At 52.8% G+C, this 23,592-nt stretch overlaps 1 protein-coding gene across 9 annotated transcripts; it reads right to left on the reverse strand.

Annotated features, from left to right (window-relative positions):
• Positions 1-1,659: 1,659 nt before the first annotated feature.
• LOC100338194 (glutathione S-transferase theta-1) lies at positions 1,660-20,936 on the reverse strand. 9 transcript variants are annotated; one of them, XM_089322967.1, is made up of 6 exons: positions 20,750-20,936; positions 18,936-19,023; positions 16,271-16,422; positions 15,436-15,503; positions 2,271-2,447; positions 1,660-2,123 (listed from the first exon to the last, which is right to left on the reverse strand). In XM_089322967.1, the coding sequence occupies exons 1-6, from the start codon at positions 20,880-20,882 to the stop codon at positions 1,938-1,940; spliced, it is 804 nt and encodes a 267-aa protein (XP_089179093.1). In that variant the 5' UTR covers positions 20,883-20,936; the 3' UTR covers positions 1,660-1,937. The 9 variants fall into 9 exon arrangements, 7 of the variants coding, with proteins under 7 accessions (XP_089179093.1, XP_089179097.1, XP_089179096.1 ...); XM_089322971.1 differs by lacking the exons at positions 15,436-15,503; positions 20,750-20,936 and adding exons at positions 2,556-2,689; positions 20,606-20,743; XR_016227061.1 differs by lacking the exons at positions 1,660-2,123; positions 15,436-15,503 and adding exons at positions 2,556-2,689; positions 9,753-9,863 and having other exon boundaries at positions 2,318-2,447.
• Between the last annotated feature and the right edge of the window lie 2,656 nt (positions 20,937-23,592).

Here is a 23,592-nt window from a genome sequence, read left to right on the forward strand (position 1 = left end):
GTAGAATCCCTGGTTCTGCTCTTAGCCTGGGCCTGGCCCAGCCCTGGCTGCTGTGGGCATTTGTGGAGAGAACCAGCGGATGGATGATCCGTTTCTGTCTTTCCCTACCTCCATCTTCTCTCTGCCTTTAAAATGCAACAAAAATACATGTTGTTTTTAAAGTGGAGGAGAGGAGGGGCAGCGGCTTCCTCACCCAGTGCCTGGGCCCAGCGCCCAGGGAGGAGGCTGGGCAGAGTGTCTGGCCCTGCGCCCAACGCTCACACCCTGGGAAGAAATGATCCCCTCCTCCCCAAGCTCTGGACTTCTATCTCTCCCACTCTAGCGAATGCGTTCCCTGGAAAGCCACAGGCCCCATGGGGCAGATCCTCTGGCCTGCAGCAGTGGCCGGGATTGGACAGAACGTCCCCTCCCCGTTTGCAGGGCCGAGTCTCTCCAGCTGCAGTTCCGGATTCTGAGGCCTGCGGCCATCTCATCCCCTATCCCCACCCTGCCTCCATTTCTCTTGGGGTGAAAAGATCCTGTCCCCTGTGGGGAGCAACTCGGACTATACTGTTACTGGAATTAAGACTTATTCTATGCATCTGCTCTCCCACAATGTGGCGCTGGGAGAGGAGCGTACAGCTTCTACCCAGCTGCCTCTCACCAACTTGACAAGCTGCAAGAGCCGCTCCTGGTTGGAGGAGAGCGGTGCGCTCGGCGTGTGGGTAGCAGAGCACTGATTGGTGGAGAGGACTATATAGGAGGAGAGAGACGGCATGGTGGTGTGGGTTGGTTGGAGAGTGCGTTGGAGAGTTCGCGGGGAAGTCCGTTACTTCGTTCTTTCTCATTTCTCTCTACTCATTCTTGCTTTGGGAGTTTGCTGTTTACTTATTCTTACTTTACTATAGAAAGGACTTGTAAAAAAAGGGAACAACAAGCGTCCGGTCCGGTGCGGCTCCTCCGCGTGCGGAGGAGCAGCAGTCCCCTAACTCAGGATTGCACAAAAACCCCTTGGTTTAAAGGACAAGTGGTTAGAAAACTTGAGGCTAGCTTTGCTGGTCTGATCCCAGGATCCCCCCCTAAGGAAGCTCTGTCCCCACCCCACTCCCAATACCACCCACTCCTCAGGCTAGTGCTGCCACTCGCTCCAACCAGGAGAAGCCCTGTTCCCTAGCCCTTCCGAGGGCCTGTCCTCCACGAGTCACCTTTGGCCCCAGTTACTGTAATAGCTCATCTCCCTGCTCCCTCCCCCCTCTCTCCCTCTCTCTCTGGCTGCCCTCCAGCCCAACCCCCAGCAGAAGCCAGAAGATTTTTCTCAAATGCAATTGGAGCCCTCTGCCCTTGTTTACCGTCTACTGCTGAGTGCCCTGGCCTGGCATTTAAGCTCCCTGCATGACGGGTTCTGAGCAGGAGAGCTGCTATTTGGATTTTCTCCTCTCTGAGCACCTCTGTAGGACAAAAGCAAGCCTGCTGATGTGGACAGAACTCCATGCAGAAGGGCCGTGTCCTGGGAGGCCGGCCCCAGGGCCAACCAATCGATCCATGTACAGTGTGGGAGCCGGCTGGGCCCTGTGCTAGCTAAGAACCAGAAAGCTAGGGGGCAATTGCAAATTCCGTTCTCCAGGAAGACGGAAGACCAGAGCCAGGACGGGTGGAGGTCAAACAAATCACACATTGGAGTCGGAAGCAGGGCCTCAGGCCAAGTCCACATGTATTACCTGTACTTAACACACAGCAGTGAAAGTGTGCGCTCTTTACTAACTTGGTTTTCAGGCAGCTGGGAGGAGAGGGTGTGGGTGGAATCCTGGCCCAAAGGAGCCAGGGTACGGTGGGAAAACCTAAGGCTCTCTGGGCCTACCTCCCATGGATGTTGGAGATGCAGGTGCTTTGTAAACTGCAAGCTCATCGTATCATCGTATCATCGTATCAGCGTATCATCGTATCAGCGTATCATCGTATCATGCCAGCACGCCTGGCATCAGTTTCTGCTTTATGGTGGGGTCCGCAGGTGCAGAGTCCTTGACCTTCAGAACGACCTCATGGGCCTCCCGGAAGAGGTCCTCCCCCACGGCTGCCTCCACGCGCTGACGCCAGGTGGCCAGCTTGGGTCGACCTTCAAACACTTGGCAACCAGCCCCCACAGCCTGTAGGGAGAAAGGGACAGAATGAGGTACATGAACACAGCCAATGTGTAACACATCTGTGTAAGCACAGGCCCAGAGCCAGATGGGGACATCTTAGGCAACTAGGCGGGCCTGCGCCGCCTTCCCCAACCTAATGGGGGCACTCACGTGCATTAACTCCGTGATGGCCACCAGGTCGGCCAGGGTGATGTGGGGTCCGGCAAGGAAGGCCTTGTTCTGCAGGAACTTGTCCTCAAGCGCCTGCAGGTTCACCTCCAGCTCTGCCAGGGTGGCTGCCAGCAGCTCGGGAGATACCAGCTCGCCCAGGAAAACAGGGAACATCACCTGGTGAGGAAAGCAACAAAACTGGGGGCTTAGGGCTGAGCCCACCACTAGGAGTAGGAAGGCTAGCCCTCCCCCGCAGCCTGGGAGCTGCCTGTCGCTTTCATGCACCTCTCTTTCGTGGCTGGTTAGGTCTGCAGGCAAATTCCCAAGAAACATTCCTTCTTGCACGCTTTAGGGTTGGCTGAGCCTCAGAGCAGCAGATAGAACAAATCAAGCTCATCTGAAAGCGACTCCGAGGGGACCTGGAGAATGAGTTTAACACTTTTGGGGGAAGAGAGCTAGCGTGTTCTCTCTCTCTCTGCCTTTCAAGTAGATGAAAATAAATAAACATTATGGCCCGGCTCCGTGGCTCACTAGGCTAATCCTCTGCCTGCAGTGCCAGCACCCCGGGTTCTAGTTCCAGTCGGGGCGCCGGGTTCTGTCCCGGTTGCTCCTCTTCCAGTCCAGCTCTCTGCTGTGGCCCAGGAAGGCAGTGGAGGATGGCCCAAGTGCTTGGGCCCTGCACCTGCATGGGAGACAAGAAGGAAGCACCTGGTTCCTGGCTCTGGATTGGAGCAGCGCGCCGACCGTAGCAGCCATTTGGGGGGTGAATCAACGGAAGGAAGGAAGACCTTTCTCTCTGTCTCTCTCTCTCACTGTCTAACTCTGCCTGTCAAAAAAAAAAAAAAAAAAAAAAGAAGGAAGAAAGAAAAGAAATAAACATTTAAAAAAAAAGTCTCTACTCTGTCACTTTAAAAAGTTGTGTTTTGGAAAACCCACCATACAGGAACCAGTCACTACAGACAGAAGGTGCAGAGAGACCAAAGCCGGAGGTGGACAAATCCAAGAGTACAGGGAAATTTACCGAGGGGACCTACGGACAGAAGCACAGTCTTGGGTGGGTGTACAGCCTGGATCTGTGGTAAGGAGTGGCTCACAGCTAACCGGTCAGCAAGGGCAGCCCACAGCTAATCCAGAAGCACCTGGACTTTCTCAAGAAATGCTAACATTACAGACATGAGAGAAAGAACATTCTAGAAGGTTATCTTGAAGACTCCATTTTTCCCACAAGGTTTGAGATGACCCATCAAGGTTACCTAATGGGCAAGATGGTGGTTACAGCCCATTGGGCTATGGTGAGTGACCTTGAGCAAGATACTCAAACCTTCCGAGTTTCCAGTTCCTCATCTGTAATTCAAGGGTGCTTCAAAATGTTCATGGCAAAATGGAATTAAAAGATCAATTGCCATACTGGAATGCCTGGGTTCAAGTCCTGGCTCTCAGCTCCAGACCCCGGCTTCCTGCTAATGCAAACCCTGGGAAGCAGCAAGTGATGGCTCAAGGAATTGGGTCCCTGCCACTCAGCTGGAGACCTGGTTGGAGTTCCTGGCTCCTGATTTTGGCCTGGCCCAACCCCAGCTACTGTGGGCATTTGGGGAACGAACCAGGGGATTGGGAATTTCTTTGCCTATCTCTATCTCTTTGCCTTTCCAATATTTTTTTAATTAATAAATGTTTAAAGAGATTATTTATTTGCAAGTCTAAGATAGAGAGAGAGGGAGGGAGAAAGATATATAGAGAGAAAGAGAGAGATCTTCCACCACCTAGTTCACGCCCCACAATAGCTGCACTGGCCACAGCTGGGCCAGGCTGAAGCCAGGAGCCAGGAGCTTCCTCCAGGTCTCCACGTGGCTGCAGGGACCCAAGCACCTGAGCCATCTTCTGCTGCTTTCCCAGGAGCATTAGCAGGAGCTGGATTGGAAGTGGAGCAGCTGGGACTCGAACTGGCACCCATATGGGATGCCACATCACAGGTGGTAACTTAACCTGCTATACCACAACACCAGCCCCAAATCAGTAAAAACTTTAAAAAAACATATAGTATAATAATAACATAGAGCAGTAACATAATCAGTGATTATCATTATCAAGTTCTGTATAGGAACACAATTGTCTAGGCTAGATTTGTGTATGACTGGCAGCACAGGGTGTTCACACCAGCATCCTACACACATAAGTATAATGGGTTGTGCTATGATGACACAATGGCTGTGTCACCACTAGGTGACAGCTCCATTATAATCTCACAGAACCCCAGGCGTATACGCCATATGTTGTGGACAGAAATGTTATGAGGTCATGGCTAGTTTATTATTTTTAAATGCAGTTTTAAAAATCATTTATTTATTTTCATTTTATTTGAAAGGTAGAGAGACAGGGAGAGAGAGAGAGGTCTGCCATCTGCTGATTCACTCTCCAGATGCCCACACAACAGCCAAGGCCGGGCCAGGCCAAAGCCTGCAACTTCATCCACGTCTCCCACGTAGGTGGCAGGGACCCAAGCATCCATCACCTGCTGCATCCCAGGATGTACATTAGCTATAGTTTACATAGCCAGGACAAGCAGCACTCCCATATGGGACACTGGAGTCTTAATACTGCCCCAATGTTATTAATCTCTATGGTGATATTTTCACCTTTTTTTTTTTTTTTTTTGACAGGCAGAGTTAGACAGTGAGAGAGAAAGACAGAGAGAAAGGTCTTTCTTCCATTGGTTCACCCCCAAATGGCCGCTATGGCCAGCACGCTGCGCCGATCCGAAGCCAGGAGCCAGGTGCTTCTCCTGGTCTCCCATGCGGGTGCAGGGCCCAAGCACTTGGACCATCCTCCATTGCCTTCCCAGGCCACAGCAGAGAGCTGGCCTGGAAGAGGAGCAACTGAGACAGAAACGGCGCCCCAACCGGGACTAGAACCCGGGGTGCCGGCGCTGCAGGCAGAGGATTAGCCTAGTGAGCCGCGGCGCCGGCCTATTTTCACCTTTTTTAAAAGATGAATTTTTTTTTCTTGCAGGTTATGTAGTTCTTGCAACCAGTTTTTTGCAGGACTATGTTAAGTAAATTCTCAAGCCCATATAGCACACGTGTAATGCTAGGAAATTTTGCCTAATGAAAGGAAATATTTCATCATATTTGTGTTTAGACAGGTATTTCACACAGTACTTGGTTCTGCATAATGCAGCCACTGTAACTTGTAAGTCATTTTGCACTATTTGCATATTTTTAGTATTATCATAAATTTACTTTGCTTAAGATTCAGCACATTTGGGCCAGTGCTGTGTGCCTTCGCTTGCAGTGCCGGCATCTCATATGGGCGCCAGTTCAAGCCCTGGCTGCTCCACTTCCAATCCAGCTCTCCGCTAATGGCCTGGTAAAGCAGTGGAAGATGCCCCAAGTGCTTGGGCCACTGCACCCATGTGGAAACGCCTGGCTCCTGGCTTCAGCCTGGCCCAGCCCCGACCATTGCGGTCATATGGGGAGTGAACCACGGAATGGAAGACCTCTCTCTCTGTCTCTCCCTCTCTCTATCTGTAACTCTGCTTCTCAAATAAATAAACAAACCTTAAAAAAATATTTAGTACATTTAATCACTCTTGAACTCTCTACAAATTGCAATGGGAAAAATATTCGTTAGTAGTTACTCGGTCTCCACTCGAGACTCCTAGGCAAGCGTTATAATGTTCATCTGATATGGCATTGTTTTATGGTGCATTTCCAAACAAAGTCCAGAAGTGGCAATGCAGAGGGTAGGCACTGTGGCACAGCAGGCTAGGCTGCTAACTGGGATATCCACATCCCATGTTGGAGTGCCTGCTGTCCTGGCTCAGCTTCTGGTCCAACTTCCTGTTGTTTTTTTTTTTTTTTAAGATTTATTTTATTTATTTGAAAGACAGAGTTACAGAGAAAGGCAGAGGCAGAGAGAGAGGTCTTCCATCTGCTGGTTCACTCCCCAGATGGCCGAGATGGCTGGAACTGCACCGATCCGAAACCAGGAGCCAGGAGCTTTTTCTGGGTCTCCCATGTGGGTGCAGGGGCCCAAGGACTTGGGCCATCTTCTACTGCTTTCCCAGGCCATAGCAGAGAGCTGGATCAGAAGTGGAGCAGCTGGGCTTCAAACCAGCGCCCACATGGGAAGCCGGCACTGCAGGCCAGGGCTTAAACCTGCTGCGCTACAGCGCTGGCCCCCAGCTCTCTGTTATTCCACCTGGGAAACCAGTGCAGGGATAGCACAGCACGTGGGCCCCTGCCACCGTGTGGGAAACCCAGATGGAGCTCCCAGCTCCGGGCTCAGCCTGGCCCAGCCCTGCTATTGTAGCCCTTTGGAGAGGGAACCAGCCAATGGATGATCTTTCTCTCTGTCTTTCGAGTAAATAAATGAAAAAAAAATCTTTACAAGCAAACCAAAAAAAATTTTTTTTGCAATTTGGTTTGACACAAATCTGTTGAGCTTTACAAGGCACATGAGATAATATTTAAACAGGCATTTAACGTTGCAAATGAGACTTAAAAATTATGTCTACTAATATTGCACTGTAAAATAATTCCTTTCTTGGGGCTGACACCATGGCTCACATGGTTAATCCTCCGCCTGCGGCGCCAGCATCCCATATGGGTGCCGGGTTCTAGTCCCAGTTGCTCCTCTTCCAGTCCAGCTCTCTGCTGTGGCCTGAGAGGGCAGTGGAGGATGGCCCAAGTGCTTGGGCCCTGCACCCGCATGGGAGACCAGGAGAAGCACCTGGCTCCTGGCTTCGGATTGGCGTAGCTCCGGCCATGGCAGCCATTTGGGGAGTGAATCAACGGAAGGAAGACCTTTCTCTCTGTCTCTCTCTCACTGTCTATAACTCTACCTGTCAAATAAAAAAAATAATAATTCCTTTCTCTCAGTCCCTGTCTGTCATTCTGAACAGGCTTACTAAAGTATCTTTTTAAAGATTTATTTATTTGAAAGGCAGAGTTACAGAGAGACAGAGACAGAGAGAGAGAGGCCTTCCATCTGCTGGTTCGCTCTCCAAATGGCCACAACAGCCAGAGCTGAGCTGATCCGAAGCCAGGAGCCAGGAGCTTCTGGGTCTCCCATGTGGGTGCAGGGGCCCAAGGACTTGGGCCATCCTCTACTGCTTTCCCAGGCCATAGCAGAGAGCTGGATTAGAAGAGGAGCAGCCGGGACTAGAACCGGTACCCACATGGGATGCTGGCGCTGCAGGCGGAGGATTAACCTGCTGTGCCACGGTGCCGGCCCCGAAAGTATCTTTTAAACTTTGAAAAAGGTCGCTGTTTAGGCCAGCTGCAGCCTCATACGGCTTCCTGCCTTTCTTGATGGCATCAAGAGGGCATAGCGAGGGGAAGACCTTTCTTATCTGGGTTTATATAAGTGAACTCTGGTGTTTGTACAGTGATGAAATTGTGTAATGACGTAGGTTTCAGAACATTCTGGCTGTTAAGCAATGTGTGACTTTGAAATAATGAACTGATAAATAAGTTCTGATCTGTTTATATAATAAAATACCATAGAGCAGTTAGAATGAATGCATTTGATCTACCCATGGCAAAATTTCCAAAACACACAACACTGAGTGAAAAATGCAAGTTGCAGAATGGAATAAGTATGAGAACATTGAAACTGATAAAAGTTTTATAAATTTTTTTTAAGATTTAATTACTTATTTGAAAGGCAGAATTACAGAGCGGCAGAAGCAGAGAGAGAGAGAGGTCTTCCATCTGCTGGTTCACTCCCCAGATGGCTGCAATGGCCAAACTATGCTGACCCAAAACCAGGAGCCTGGAGCTCCTGGTCTCCGGGTCTCCCACGTGGGTGCGGGGGCCCAAGGACCTGGGCCATCTTCCACTGCTTTCTCAAGCCATAGCGGAGAGCTGGATCGGAAGAGGAGCAGCTGGGACTCGAACCGGCGCCCATAAAGGATGCTGGCACTGCAGGCGGTGGATTTACCTGCTATGCCACGGCACTGGCCCCTAATTTTTTTTCTTTCTTTTTCTTTTTTTAAATTTTTTATTATTTTTTTTTAATTTTTTGACAGGCAGAGTGGACAGTGAGAGAGAGAGACAGAGAGAAAGGTCTTCCTTTGCCATTGGTTCACCCTCCAATGGCCGCCGCGGCCGGCGCGCTGCGGCCGGCGCACCGCGCTGATCCGATGGCAGGAACCAGGAGCCAGGTGCTTTTCCTGGTCTCCCATGGGGTGCAGGGCCCAAGCACCTGGGCCATCCTCCACTGCACTCCCTGGCCACAGCAGAGAGCTGGCCTGGAAGAGGGGCAACCGGGACAGCATCCGGCGCCCCGACCGGGACTAGAACCCAGTGTGCCGGCGCCGCTAGGCGGAGGATTAGCCTAGTGAGCCGCGGCGCCGGCCCTGGCCCCTAATTTTTTAAAAAAATATGTTTTATGCATTTGAAAGGTAGAGAGAGACACAGACAGAGAGAGGGATCTTCCATCCTCTGGTTCACTTCCCAAAAGCCTGCAACAGCTGGGGCTGAGCCACACTGAAGCCAAGAGCCTAGTACTCAATCCAGTCTCCCACCTGAGAGGCAGGCAATCACGTACCAGAGCCAACACTGCCATCTCCCGAGGTGCGCATCAGAAGGAAACTGGAGTCAGGAGGACCAAAACTGAAACCGCTGGGGATCTCGTCTGTGGGCTGCAGGTGCCCCAAATATCATCCTAACGGTTGCCCCAAATGCCTGCCTCATGACACTCACATACGACTTTAAACATTCCAATCAAACTGGATTTGGCTTGTGATTGTAAGTGTAATAGTGTATTACATAAATGCAATAATGTATACAATCCTTGGCCGGCGCCGTGGCTCAATAGGCTAATCCTCCACCTTGCGGCGCCGGCACACCGGGTTCTAGTCCCGGTCAGGGCGCCGGATTCTGTCCCGGTTGCCCCTCTTCCAGGCCAGCTCTCTGCTGTGGCCAGGGAGTGCAGTGGAGGATGGCCCAGGTGCTTGGGCCCTGCACCCCATGGGAGACCAGGAAAAGCACCTGGATCCTGGCTCCTGCCATCGGATCAGCGCGGTGCGCCGGCTGCAGCGGCGGCCATTGGAGGGTGAACCAACGGCAAAAGGAAGACCTTTCTCTCTGTCTCTCTCTCTCACTGTCCACTCTGCCTGTCAAAAATTAAAAAAAAAAAATAATGTATACAATCCCGAACTAGAAGGACTTGCACCTGCAGTGGGCGGGTTGGCCTCATAGCAAGCAGTAAGGACACAAAAAGAGGTTCGTGGATGTTTTGTTCTCCAGTGTTTCTTTTTCACATGAAGACGATCCCAGGGATGACAGGAGGGAGAACAAGTTTTGCAACCCGGAATTAGTCCTATGCTTTCAAAAAGGAAGCTGGTCTAATGACCAGAGCAGCAGATCAGCGAGCTCTCTCGGAAACAAAGGCATTGGAAAGCAAATAAGCTTGCTTTTCTCTAAAGCCTTAAGAAAAGGAAGATCAAGGAACAAAGAACAAGAAAGTGAAAGTTGAGACCTGTGATGTCCAGCGTGGTCACCACAGCCGCGGCGGCCCCCAAGCTCAGGAAATGTGGCCTGTTCCAGCTGACAGGTGCTGTGCACCTAAACACACACCAGAATCTGAAAGCTCAGTACAAAATGAGAACATAAAATACTTCATTAATCATTTTATTTCCTACAGGGGCAAGTGGTTAGGCTGCTGCTTGAGACGCCTGCATCCCATACAGCGTGCCAGTTCGAATCCCAGCTTCTGCACTTCTGATCCAGCTTCCTGCTAATGCTGGAATGCTAATTCCTGGGAAGGCAGCAGAAGACGGTCCAAATACTTGGGCTTCTGCACCCACGTGGGAGAACTGGATGAAGCTCCTGGCTCCTGGCTTCAGCCTGGCCCAGCCAGGGCTGTTGTGGGCATTTGGGGAGATGGAAGATCTCTGTCTCTGTCTCTACCTCTCTTTCTCTGCTGCTCTACCTTTCAAGTACATGAAAAAATTTTTTTTTAATTTTGAAATTTTTTAATGCACAAAAAGAACATCCCAGAAACAGAACAGGTGCTTGTGGGGAGCAGCCCGGACTGGACTGAGTTACTGGAATTAAGACTTATTCTATGCATCTGCTCTCCCACAATATGGCGCTGGGAGAGGAGAAAACAGCTTCTACACAGCTGCCTCCAGTTCAGCCAATAAACTGTAGGACTTGCTCCTGATTGGAGGAGAGCAGCGTACTCGGCGTGTGGGCAGCCGAGTTGGGATTGGCAGAGGAGGACTATAAAGGAGGAGAGAGACGGCATGCACCAGGAACATCTAAGAGGAACATCTAAGGGGAACACCTGTGCAGCCCCCGAGAGAGCCGGCCGGCGGTGTGCCGCTCCCCTGCGGAAGTGGGGAATGTGGCCAGGGGGAACAGCCCTTCCACGGAGGTGGAAGGGACAGTAGCCAACCCAGGAAGAACCAGCAGCAAACCCGGGGAGGGCCGAGCAGACGAAAGAACAGCGCAGGGTTTAGTGTCGTTCCTCCACGAAGACGGAGAACGACAGGTGCTGACTTAACTCAAGTACATGAAAATTTTAAAAAATAAAATAAATAGAATGTGTTAATACATTGGCATGATAACTTTTAAATTATGGCATAATATAAAATTTATCAAATAATCCATTTCAGTAGTGAAACATTTTCAAGTGCACAGTTTGGGGTGGTTAGCCTAAAAAGAAACAGACAGGCTGTGGCCGGTGCTGTGGCGTAGCGGGTAAAACCATGCCTGCAGTGCCGGCATCCAATATGGGCGCCAGTTCCAGTCCCAGCTGCTTCACTGCTGATCCAGCTCTCTGCTTTGGCCTGGGAAAGGCAGTAGAAGATGGTCCAAGTCCTTGGGCCCCTGCACCCACGTGGGAGACCCGGAGGAAGCTCCTGGCTCCTGGCTTCGGATCTGTGCAGCTCCAGCCATTGCAGGCAATTAGAGTGAACCAGCAGATGGAAGGCCTCTCTCTCTCTGTCTCTCCTCTGTGTACCCTGACTCTCAAATAAATAAACAAATCTTTTTAAAAAATGAAAAAGAAACAGGCTGTGCAGAATAAATGAGCTATATTTTGAGGCTCACTGAGAATCGTATTGTAGAGGAGGAAGCCTATGGCTGGCTTGGGGAAAGGGGGACTTTGTTCAAGAAGAGAAGAAGCTATTTTGTAACCAAATGTTACAAAACCCCAAGGCCGCCAGGATTTGTTTCAGGAGTTAGTGTCAGCCTATTGGCTGAGACAGCGGTTGCTAAGCAAGGGGCCTTGTGCATATGGCTTCTCTGGAGTGCTGCCTAATCTTAAACCAAATCCCTTCAGGGAGTTACCCAGAGCTGCAGCCTACCTACAAGGAAATGATTCAGCCCAGTGGGTGGACATTCAGATAACAGCTGAAACATGCTTGTATTTCTCTGTGGGAGGTGGTAACCAGGTAAAGTCCATCTACCAGACCTCAAATAGCCCTTTCCCGAGTCATAGTGGCCAGGAGCTATGCACATTGGCTTTCCAGGACTGATTTAGGACAGATGGAGCAGGGAGCTGGGCACTGCTAGCAGCTCCATCCGCATGGCCACCCCAGCATTGTTTAGTAAAGGTGATCTTTATTTCTTTCTCTTTTTATTTGTTTATTTCAAAGGCAGAGTTACAGAGAGGAGGAGGAGGAGGAGGAGGAGAAAGATCTTGAATCCATTGGTTCACTTCCTCAAATGTCTGCAATGGCCAGGGCTGAGCCAGGCAGAAGCCAGGATCCAGGAGCTTATTCTGGGTCTCCTACGTGGGTGCAGGGGCCCGAGCACTTGAGCCATCCTCTACTGCTTTCCCAGGCACGTTAGCAGGGAGCTGGATTGGAAGTGGAGCAGCTGGGACTTGAACTGGTGCCCTATGGAATGCTGGTGCTGCAGCTTTAACCTGCTGAATCACAACACTGGACCCCAGCAGAATTCTTAAGGGCAGCATTAAAAAAAAGAAGTTTTAGTTATCTATTTTCATTGTATTTGAAAAGCAAACAGAGGCAGAGACATAGACAGAGAGAGCTCTTCCATCTGCTGGCTCACTCCCCAGATAATTGCAACAACCAGAGCCAGTCTGCAGCCAGGAGCAGAGAACTCACTCTGGGTCTCCCAGATGAGTAGCAGGGGGCCTAGGCACCTGAGCCACCACCTTCTGCCTCCTGGAGTGTGCCTTAGCAGGAAGCCAGAATCAGAAGTGGAGCAAGGATTTGAATCCTGGCATGCCCATCTGGGACGCAGGCAACCTGGCTTGGCTGTTGGCTGCAGTGATGCTGAACTCCACGCCTCCTGCTAGATCTCCTAAACTTGTTTCTTCTCCTTCCTTCCTTGTGCACCTGCTTATCCAGCAGACAGCACTCTTGGGGAAGGTCTTGTCAAATGCCCTGTCACTGATTCACACGAAAGCATGCCCTGCGACAGTTGCATCCCTCACTGATTCACACGAAAGCATGCCCTGCGACAGGTGCATCCCAGGCATTTATGCACGAGCGCGCTTGCTCACACCTCCCCAGACCTGACTCTGCTAGAGTTCGACATAAGCGACTCCATCCTGGCACCGGCAACTTTCACAGTGCAGATGTCAAAGTGTACACAGCTTAAGTGTACCTGCATTGTGCAATGATCACTATCCCACACCTCCAGAACTGTCTTCATCGTATAGCACTGCCACTGGACCATTAAACAATGACTCCCCATCCCCTCCTTCCACCCACACTGGCAAAGGCCCCCATGTCTGCTTTCTGGTCCGAGATCCCAAAGTTCTCCTGCAGTAAATGAATAACTTGATTCCACCTTCAAGGCTCACTTGCTCAGGGCAGATGTTTAATGTCATGATGGTCATCATTGTGTAAGCTGCCCATGTCCCAGGGTCGGCTCTATGGCGTAGAAGGTTAAACCTCTGCTTGCAGCACTGGCATTCCATATCCGCACTGGTTCGAGTCCCAGCTGCTTCACTTCCCATCTAGCTCCCTGCTAATTCGCCTGGGTGAGCAGTGGAAGATGGCCCAAGTACTTGGGCCCCTGTACCATGTGGGAGACCTAGAAGAAGCTGCTAACTTCTGGCTGAATTCAGCCTGCAACTGGCTGTTGCAGTCATTTGGACAGTGAACCAGCAAATGGAAGGTTTTTCTCTCTCTATTTCCTTCTTTCTCTATATCTCTGCCTTTCAAATTAGTTAATTAATTTGGGGTGCCTGGGTTCAATTCCAAGTTCTGGCTCCTGATTCCAGCTTCCTACTTATGCAGACCCTGGGAGGCAGCAATGATAGCTTGAGTAATTGGGCTCCTGCCACCCACATGGAGGATGGAGTTTCTGGATCCTGGCTATTGTGGTCATTCGTAGAGTGAACCTGTGGATGGAAACTCTCTCTGTCCTGTGGGGAGCAATCCGGACTAGACTAAGTTACTCGAATTAAGACTTATTCTATGCATCTGCTCTCCCCCAATATGGCGTTGGGAGAGAAGTAAACAGCTTCCGCACAGCTGCCTCCAGTTCAACCAATAAACTGTAGGACTTGCTACTGATTGGAGGAGAGCAGCGTACTCGGCGTGTGGGCAGCCGAGTTAGGATTGGCGGAGGAGGACTATAAAGGAGGAGAGAGACGGCATGCACCAGGAACATCTATGGGGAACATCTAGGGGAACCCGTGCAGCCCCCGAGAAAGCCGGCCGGCGGTGTGCCGCTCCCCTGCGGAAGTGGGGAATGTGGCCAGGGGGAACTGCCCTTCCACGGAGGTGGAAGGGATAGTAGCCAACCCGGGAAGAACCAGCAGCAAACCCGGGGAGGGCCGAGCAGACGAAAGAACAGCGCAGGGTCCTGTGTCGTTCCTCCACGAAGAGGGGGAGCGACATAATGGTGCCGTGACTCGGATATGAAGCCTAGGCAGGGCTTAGTGTCGTTCCTCCACGAAGAGGGGGAGCGACACTGTCCTATCTGTCTCTTTCTCTTTCTCTCTGAGTCTCTCTGCCTCTCAAACAAATAAATAAATTTTAATAATACAGATGCTCCTCAAGTCATAATATGGGGTTAGGTCACAATAAACCTATTACAAATTGAATCTACAAGAAGTAAAAAATGCATTTAGGGGCCAGTGCCGTGGCTCACTAGGCTAATCCTCTGCCTGTGGTGCCGGCACCCCGGGTTCTAGTTCTGGTTGGGGTGCCAGATACTAGTCTCGGTTGCTCCTCTTCCAGTCCAGCTCTCTGCTGTGGCCAGGGAGTGCAGTGGAGGATGGCCCAAGTGCTTGGGTTCCTGCACCCGCATGGGAGACTGAGAGGAAGCACCCGGCTCCTGGCTTCAGATTGGCGCAGTGCCGGCTGTGGCGGCCATTAAGAGAGTAAACTAACGGAAGGAAGACCTTTGTCTCTGTCTCTCTCTCTCACTGTCTATAACTCTTTCTGTCTCCCTCTCTCTCTCTCTCTCTCACTGTCTAACTCTGCCTGTCAAAAAAAAAAAAAACACATTTAGTACAGGTAACTTATTGAATATTGTAGCTTAGCAACCCAGCGACACTGGAAACACCCCACTGTTCACTCCTGTGCTCACATGGCTCATGGGGAGACATAACTTTCTGTTGTGGTCCAGTATCATGAGAGAGTATTGTATCACATACCACCAACCAGGGAGAAAATCAGAATGCAAAATTCGAGGTATAGTTTCTATTGAATGTGTATTACTCTTGCATCATCATGAATGAGAAAGAGCATCGGTTGAACCATCCTAAGTAGGAGAGCATCTGTATTTGAAGCCAGAGATGAACTCGTTCTGGCTAAAGCCACAACCCAGCCTCTCTCTGAGTAGCTGGAAGACAGGAGCCTCACAGTGGGGCTGCCTGACAGGGAAAGTGCAAGCCCTTCCCGGGAGTAGTGATTACACGCTTCAATCTCGACTCCTCTTTATACACAATGGCCAGCACACGAAAATAACTTACAAAACATGCGAAGAAGCAGGAAAATGTGACCCCTAATTATGATGGGGGTGGGGGGCAGCCAATAGGAACAGATCCTGGTGTTGAAATTAGCTGACCAAGGGGCTGGCATTGTGGCATTGTAGCTGTCACCTGCGACACTGCATCCTGTATGGATGATGGTTCCAAGTCCTGGCTGCTCCATTTCTGATCCAGCTCCCTGCTGATGCACCTGGGAAAGTGATGGAAGATGCCCAAGTGCTTGAGTCTTGCTACTTACATGAGAGACCTGGAAGAAGCTCCTGGCTCCTGGCTTCAGCCTGGCCCAGCCCTGGCCATTGCGGCCATCTGGGGAATGAATCAGTGGATGGAAGATAGATCTCTCTCTCTCTCTCTCTCTCTCTCTCTCTCTCTCTCTCTCTTTCTGTAAGCTGGACTTTCAAATAAATAAATAAAGCTTTAATAAAAGAAATTAGCCAACAAAGACTTTTAAATAATAATAATAAACGTGCTGGGGCCAGCACTGTGGTGTAGCGAATAAAGCCACCGCCTGCAGTGCCAGCATCCCATATGGGCACAGGTTTAAGACCCGGCTGCTCCACTTTCTATCCAGCTCTCTGCCATGGGCTGGGAAAACAGTAGAAGATGGCCCAAGTCCTTGGGTCCCTGCAACCCGCGTGGGAGACCCGGAGGAAGCTCCTGGCTCCTGGTTTCAGATTGGCACAGCTCCAGCCATTGTGGCCAATTGGGGAGTGAACCAGCGGATGGAAGACCTCTCTCTCTCTCTCTCTCTCTGCCTCTCCACTCTGTGTAACTATGACTTTCATATAAATAAATAAATCTTTTTAAAAAACATTAAAAAAATTTCAGAGAAAAAAGTGGACAACATGTGTGAACAGATGGCAAACTTCAGTGGAGAAATCGAAACCCTAAGAAACAATTTCTAGAAATGAAAAATGCACATCTCAAACTAAAGAATGCATTAGATGGACCAGCACTGCAGGCACAGCAGAAGCATCAGTGACAGCAACGACAGGTCAGCAGAAACCATCCCGGCAGAAAGGAAGCATTCAGCAGTGCTCCAGCCCCTGTGCCCAGCCCTCCCCAAGCCTCACCTTGTGCCACAGAGCCCGGAGGCAGCTTCTGCGCAGGGCAGTGTGCTGCCACGCCAGGTACTCGTCCACACGAGCCCGGGGCCTGCAGGTCCTGAGGGTACCAGTGGTCGGGGACCTTATACTTGTGCGTCAGGTAGAGCAGGATGGCCACACTGTGGGGGACAGGGCACGGGGTGGGAGAAGGAAGGGCATCATCCTAGGGACTGCATACATGGGGCCTTCTTTAATCCTCCTGACAATCTGACAAAGTATGAGCCTCAGTGCATAGACAAGGAAGCCAGGCTTAGAAAGGTGAAGGGGGAGTGGCCTGGCGATGCAGTGCAGGGGGTTACGCCAGCACCCTGTATCAGAGTGCTGGTTCAAGTCCTGGCTGCTCTGCTTCCAATCCAGCTCCCTGCTGATGTGCCTGGGAAGCAGCAGACGATGGCTCAAGTACTTGAGTCTCTGCCACTCAAATGGGAGACCCTGGCTCCTGGCTTCAGCCTGGCCCAGTTTCAGCTGATGGTGGGCACTTGGGTAGTGAACTAGCAGAAAGATCTGCTTCTCTGTCTGCCTTTCAAATAAGTAAATACATTTTAAAGAAGTGTGGAAGCACTTGCCCCAGGCCACACAGCCCTTGGTAGCAAAGCTGAAAGTCTTCCTGAGGCTAACACTCAAGCTCATGCTACCACCAGGCTGAATCCCACAGCAGAGCAAAGGGTCCAGAGGCAGCTTCTGATCAGCAAACCAGAGAGAGCTTCCTGCAGGAGGCAGCATCCAAGCTCAGCCCAAAGGAAGCTCAGCTCTTCCTGGTCTGAATCCACTGCCCTCTCTGGCATTCACAGCAGCCTCAGATGGCCTGCTTGTCCAGGTGGGGGCACTTTCTTGTCACCACCCCCTCCTTGGTCAGGTCATTCTTTTTGACAAGAATCAGCTGCTATCTAGACCCTCAAGCCTTGCCCAGAAAACACATGGGATGCTGCAGGAGCCTGGAACCACAGATGCGAGGAAGACCCTGGTGCTCCCTTCCTGTTCTGGGCTGTGGGGGCTGCCATGCTGTTGTGATGAGGACGAGTCTGGGAGGAGACCGAGGATTTGTCAGTTCGGAACTTAAGGTGTCCCACGTGTTGGGCACCCCAGCCCAAAGGGTGGGCGAATTTCTGTATTTGCCACTGGTCCATGTTCCCTGTTAAAAGTCCTGTACCAAGGCTGGTGCTGTAGTGTAGTGGGTAAAGCCACCACCTGCAGTGACAGCATCCCATATGGGCACCGATTTGAGATCCGGCTGCTCCACTTCCGATCCAGCTCTCTGCTATGGCCTGGGAAAGCAGTAGAAGATGGCCCAAGTCCTTGGGCCCCTGCACCCGCATAGGAGACCCAGAAGAGGCTCCTGGCTCCTGGCTTAGGATCAGCACAGCTCCGGCCATTGCGGCCAATTGGGGAGTGAACCAGTGGATGGAAGACCTCTCTCTCTCTCTCTCTCTCTCTCTCTGCCTCTGCCTCTGCCTCTCTGCAACTCAGCCTTTCAAATATATATATATATATATAAATTTATATTATATATAAATCTTAAAAAAAAGTCCTGTACCCCATGCCCGAGCTTAGTGACACAGCTGTCAGGGCAAGATGCCCTGGCTCTCCTTTTGCTTCCAGCTGATGGCTCAAACCCCCCGCGAGGAGGACCGCAGGCAGACATGTAGGAGTTGCACCCTGCCCCTGGCTGGTAGCTGTGAGGGCTCCACCCTCGGAGGCCACAAGGACTCAGAGCAGGCGTTATGTCACAGTGGCTTCACTGTTTGCAATGCCTGTCTCCCATCTCCAAGTGCCAATCTACATGCCGGCTGCTCCTCTTTGGATGGTGCTAATGCACCATGGAAGGCAGCGGAGGGACGGCCCGAGTGCTTAGGTTAGGCCCCTGCCACCTGTTGGGAGACCTGGATGGAATTCCTGCCTCTTGGCTTGAGCCTGGCTGGCTCAGACCTGGCAGTTGTGGGCATTTGGGGGAGTGAATCAGCAGATAAAAGGTCTCTCTCTCTCTCTCTCCCTCTGTCACTCTGCCTTTCAAACAAACAAATAAATCTTTTCAGAAAGGGAAAAGTAGCAAGGCCTCAGAACAGCACGGAGGCACCAACAAGGAAGACTGGGCCTGGCAGGGTGTCTGGGGAACTCATCGGGGGTGCGAGATCCGAGATGACCTCTAACCCATAAACCCCGGTTACCCTGGCTATGGGACGGCTGATCCAGGTAACAAAAAGGGCTGAACTGGGAGAAGGTTGGGCTTTCGCTAAAGAGCTTTCAACTTACTGGGTCTACAGCCACTTCTCTGGCAGCTCAGCCCTGGGGGAGACCCACCCAGAGATGGGGTCCCCTGGGCAGCCCAAACACAAGACTGGCTCCACACCAGCTGGGACAGGGAGCTGCCCCGGGTTGGGTGAAGCCACCACCTCCCCATGCCCAGGCCTGTGCCCTGCTCCCAGGGACGCTCTGGCCAGTAGACAGAGCACTTGGTTCTCCAACTATCCTGGTGACTGGAAGAGCAGGCAAGGGCCTGGGTCTCAGCCCCAGGGCGGGACTGGGACAAAGAGGACCGTCCCTTTGAGGACCCCAGCTTCCATGTCTGTAGCCTCAAGCACTGGGACAGGGTGCATGCAGCAGGGCCCAGCAGCGGCCCCAGGGGCCCAGGTACCTCTCAGCCAAGGTGAAGTCCCCATCCTTCAAGGCCGGCACCTTCTTCAAGGGGTTCACCTGGGCGAAGGCTTCACTGAGGTGCTCGGCTGCAGACAGAAGAACCCCGGGGGGTGGTGAGGGCAGAAGCCTGAGCCCCCCGAAGCCTGGGCTACCTCCTGCGGTGGCGGGGCCCCAGGACGCTGCTCTCTGGGGCAGGGGATAGGATGCGATGGGAGGAGAGGAGCTAGCATGAGACAGACATGGACCCCCCCCCAATTCGCCCAGTCCCACGGGCATAGCCCTCCCACAAGCTGATGCTCTCCACTGGAGCTCCAGGTGCACGCGGTGGGCCTGGCCCTTCCCTCACACCTCCACCCCCACCCCCTCCTCTGCCCACCACTGGCAGCTTCATGAGTTCACATGCAGGGTGTCCGGGGCTGCAGGGGAGGTCCCCTGAGTGGAGCTAGGATTTCCCACAGCGCTCCCCCCTCCACTCCAAGGAAGTGAACTTTCCCTGAGACCTAATCACTTGGTACCAACTCCCCGCTTTGGTCCCCATCATCCTGCAGAGCAGGTAGAATGCCCTGGAAGGCAGACATATGGCTTTTCCCCTCCCACTGCAGGGACCCCACGACCCTCCCTGGACCTCCCTGCAGGGGGCTCTGCCACCAGGGAGCCCTCATCTCCTCTCTTGGGGAAACACCCCCCGGCTGCATCCCACCTGGATGCCCCTTTGTCCCCTCTCTCCCTGGTCCCACACCCCCAGGATAGTGGGATAGTGGGCAGCACCCAGAGAGGCTGGGAAGAGATGAAATTTCAGGCCGTGGGCCAGAGCAGTGCCAAGTGTGGACTTGCCATTGAGGGGGTATTGGATGGAAGACTGTTGCGGCCCTTTGGGGAATGAGCCTGTGGATGGAAGATCTCTCTCTCTCTCTTTATAACTCTGCCTTTCAAATAAATAACAGTCTTTTTTTTTTCTTTGACAGAGTTAGACAGTGAGTGAGAGAGAGAGAGAAAGGTCTTCCTTCTGTTGGTTCACCCCCCCCCCCCAAATGGCCATTACAGCCGGCGCTGCGCTGATCCGAAGCCAGGAGCCAAGTGCTTCTCCTGGTCTCCCATGCGGGTGCAGGTGCCCAAGCACTTGGGCCATCCTCCACTGCCATTCCAGGCCACAGCAGAGAGCTGGACTGGAAGAGGAGCAGCCGGGCCTAGAACCCGGCACCCATATGGGATGCTGGCTCCGCAGGCAGAGGATTAACCAAGTGAGCCACGGCGCCAGCCCCATAAAACAATCTTTTTAAATGAAAGAGAGAGGCAGAGAAGGAAGAACAGAGGAAGGGGTAGCAGGGGACGCCGATGCAGACTGGGTAGGGGTTACAGAGGGCAGACCTGCAAAGTCAGTCCCTGGGGTTTGCTTTCTGTCCTGGCAGCCAGGACTACAAAGCAGGGACTCCAGATCTGTCCCCATCTGGGTGCCTGGTGCCCCCGACCCCTCTCCTAAGGCTCCCACCTCTTGTCTGGGGTCGGGTTCCCTCAGACCCAAGAGGCACCACGCTGACGTGCCAGGTCTCCCCTCCTCCCGCTATTCCTCGCCCCTGCCCCTCTTTATTCGGCGCCAGCTGAGCCCCCCTCATTCATAATCTGGGCGGGGGAACCAAGCAGAGTTTGGGGGAAACCTCTGGCACTCACCTTCCGTGGACTAGTGCCCAAATCAGCCCAGCGATGGCCCAGTTAAGAGGAGGCGCAGGAGCGGGGAGGGGTCCCCGAGGCAAGGTCTGCCTCCCAGGCCCTCCCCGGACTCTCGGTGCCCCCCAAACCCGAGGACCGGCCCACCTTGGCGCAGCTCCACGGGGCGCAGCTGTAAGGGGATCCCGTTTTTCTTGGCGAAGGTGTAGATGGCGCGGCAGGGCTGGGACAGCAGGTCCAGGTAGAGCTCCAGGCCCATGGCGAGGGCTGCGTGGGGCATGGACTCAGCAAAGCACTGCGCGTCCCTGCGACTCGGGTCTCGGGTCTCGGGTCTTGGGTCTCGAGTCTCGAGTCTCTGCATGGGACTGGGGCGGCGGCCACGCCCGCTCCGAGGCCGCTGCGCTCATTGGACGGCTCGCTGGTGCTCGCGTCCAATTGCAGACCGGTTGGAGCGAGGGGCGTGGTTATGGGGCGGTCCCCAGTGTGGGAGGAGGTGTGCGGAGGGGTCACCATCCCGGGTTCAATTCTCTGAGCGCAGTTTTTAAGGTTCAGTCTGTTGTAGAGTGCATCTGCAGTGCTGGCATCCTATATGGGCTCCGGTTCGAGTCCCAGCTGCTCCTCTTCCAGTCCAGCTCTCTGCTATGGCCTGGGAAAGCAGTGGAGGATGGCCCAGGTCCTTGGGCCCCTGCACCTGTGTGGGAAGACCTGGAAGAAGCTGCTGGTTCCTGGCTTTGGGTCAGTGCATCTCTGGCTGTTGTGGCCAACTGGGGAGTGAACCAGTGGATGGAATACCTCTCTCTCTCTCCCTCCCTCTCTCTCTCTCTCTGTGCCTTTCCTTCTCTCTCTGACTTCCAAATAAATAAATAAATCTTTAAAAATAATCAGTCCCGGCCGGCGCCGCGGCTCACTAGGCTAATCCTCCGCCTAGCGGCGCCGGCACACCAGGTTCTAGTCCCGGTCGGGGCGCCGGATTCTGTCCCGGTTGCCCCTCTTCCAGGCCAGCTCTCTGCTGTGGCCAGGGAGTGCAGTGGAGGATGGCCCAGGTGCTTGGGCCCTGCACCCCATGGGAGACCAGGAAAAGCACCTGGCTCCTGGCTCCTGCCATCGGATCAGCGCGGTGCGCCAGCCGCAGCGCGCTGGCCGCGGCGGCCATTGGAGGGTGAACCAATGGCAAAGGAAGACCTTTCTCTCTGTCTCTCTCTCTCACTGTCCACTCTGCCTGTCAAAAAATAAAAAAAATAAAAAAAAATAAAAATAATCAGTCCCACTCACAATAGCTACTCTGGACTGCTTGGCAAGGTCTGGCCAAAAATGAAAATGTGGGACCCCCTTATTCAACCCCCACGGATCTCAAGACGGCAACAGCAGAGCGTTAAACCAACTGCAGAGCCCTGCTCAGCTGTAGACCCATGGAGGCCCTTGTCCTTGGAAGGAGAGGCAGATTCTAAAGTGAGACATCATGACCCCCCCCATCCCTTTATTTGAAAGGCAAAAGTTACGCGGGGCAGGGGAGGGGGAGAGGGGGTCTTCCATTCACTGGTTCAGTCCCCAAATGGTCACAACAGCCAGGGCTGGGCCAGACCAAAACCAGGAACCTGAAACTCCTTCTGGGTCTCCCACGTGGGTGCCCCCCCCCAAGCACTTAAACCATCCTCCGCTGCTTTCCCAGAAGTGAAGCAGCCGGGACTCGAACCGGAACCCACATGGGATGCCACAGTGTGGCCCCGATGCCCACCTTACGGTGTTCACGTTGCCGTGTAGTGCCCCCCCCCCCCATTGAACATATTTCACCAAGTGAGCCAAGGTGACAGGTGAGCTGACTGGTGCTGGCGTCCACCCGTGAACTCACTGGCTCTGCAGACTTGCTCCCTTGCCGGCTTTGATGTAAGTGACCGCAGTAGGAGGGCAGTGGGGCTTGGTGGCCCTCTGTGGATAACACAGACAGCAGGTGGGAGCCCTCAGTCCCACAACCGGAAATGGTTGCTGCCCTCACTGAGCCTCAGAGAAGTACACAGCCCTGGCAGACACTCTCAGTCTTGCCGAAGACCCTACGGGCCATGCCCAGACCCTGCGGTGCACAGAAAGTGGGAGACAGTGTGTGTTCTAAGCTTGTTGCAAAGCGAAGCGATGGAACACGCCCCGGCTGGCCTGGTACATCCTTGGGCTCGCTTTGCTCTCAGTCTGCCCCCAGCAGGCATTCTGGGGAACTGCACTGCCGAGCAGGGTGCGGGGTGCACAGTTAAGTGGTGTGGTACTGTTCTTTATTATCATTATTAATATTTGAGAGAGATCTCCCATCTGCTGTTCCCTTCCCCAAACGCCTACACCTAAGCCAGGGCTGGCCCAGGCTGAAACCAGGAGCCAGGAATTCAACCCAGGTCTCCCACGAGGGTGGCAGGGACCCAACTGTTTGAGCCATCACCACTGCATTCCAGAGTGCACATTGGCAGGAAGGGGCATTGTTTTCATTTTCATTTGTTCATGGTACTTGCTAATTTCCTTGTCATTTCTTCCACTCATGGATTTTTTTAAATAATTATTTTTATTTTATTTGAAAGACAGAGATACAGAGAGAGGTAGAGCCAGAGAGAGAGAGAGAGATCTTCCATTTCACTGGTTCACTCTCCAAATGACCGCAACAGCCAGAGCTGAGCCAATCTGAAGCCAGGAGCCAGGAGCCAGGAGCTTCTTCCAGGTCCCCCACGCAGGTGCAGGGGCCCAAGGACTTGGGCCATCCTCCACTGCTTTCCCAGGCCATAGCAGAGAGCTGGACTGGAAGAGGAGCAGCTGGGACTCGAACCGGTGCCCATATGGGATGCCGGCACTGCAGGCTGGGGCTTTAACCTGCTGCACCACAGCATCAGCCCTCACTCATGGATTAAAAGTGCGTTGTTTTCTTCCTTCCTTCCTTCCTTCCTTCCCTCCCTCCCTCCCTCCTTCCTTCCTTCCTTCCTTCCTTCCTTCCTTTGTTTCTTTCTAAAAAAATTATT

This window comes from Oryctolagus cuniculus, chromosome 21, assembly GCF_051225735.1.
Source record: "Oryctolagus cuniculus isolate XC-2025 breed Fujian yellow rabbit chromosome 21, ASM5122573v1, whole genome shotgun sequence".
NCBI lineage: Eukaryota > Metazoa > Chordata > Mammalia > Lagomorpha > Leporidae > Oryctolagus > Oryctolagus cuniculus.

Coding starts and splice junctions, on each gene's coding strand:
- LOC100338194 (XM_089322967.1), bottom strand. CDS start 20,882: ATGCCCCACGCAGCCCTCGCCATGGGCCTGGAGCTCTACCTGGACCTG. Junction 15,504..16,270: donor TCCGGGCTCTGTGGCACAAG/GTGAGGCTTGGG, acceptor TTCATTCCCCAG/ATGGCCGCAATGGCCAGGGC. Junction 2,448..15,435: donor GCTTCTTCCAGGTCTCTCAT/GTAAGTAGCAAG, acceptor TTTCCTCACCAG/GTGATGTTCCCTGTTTTCCT.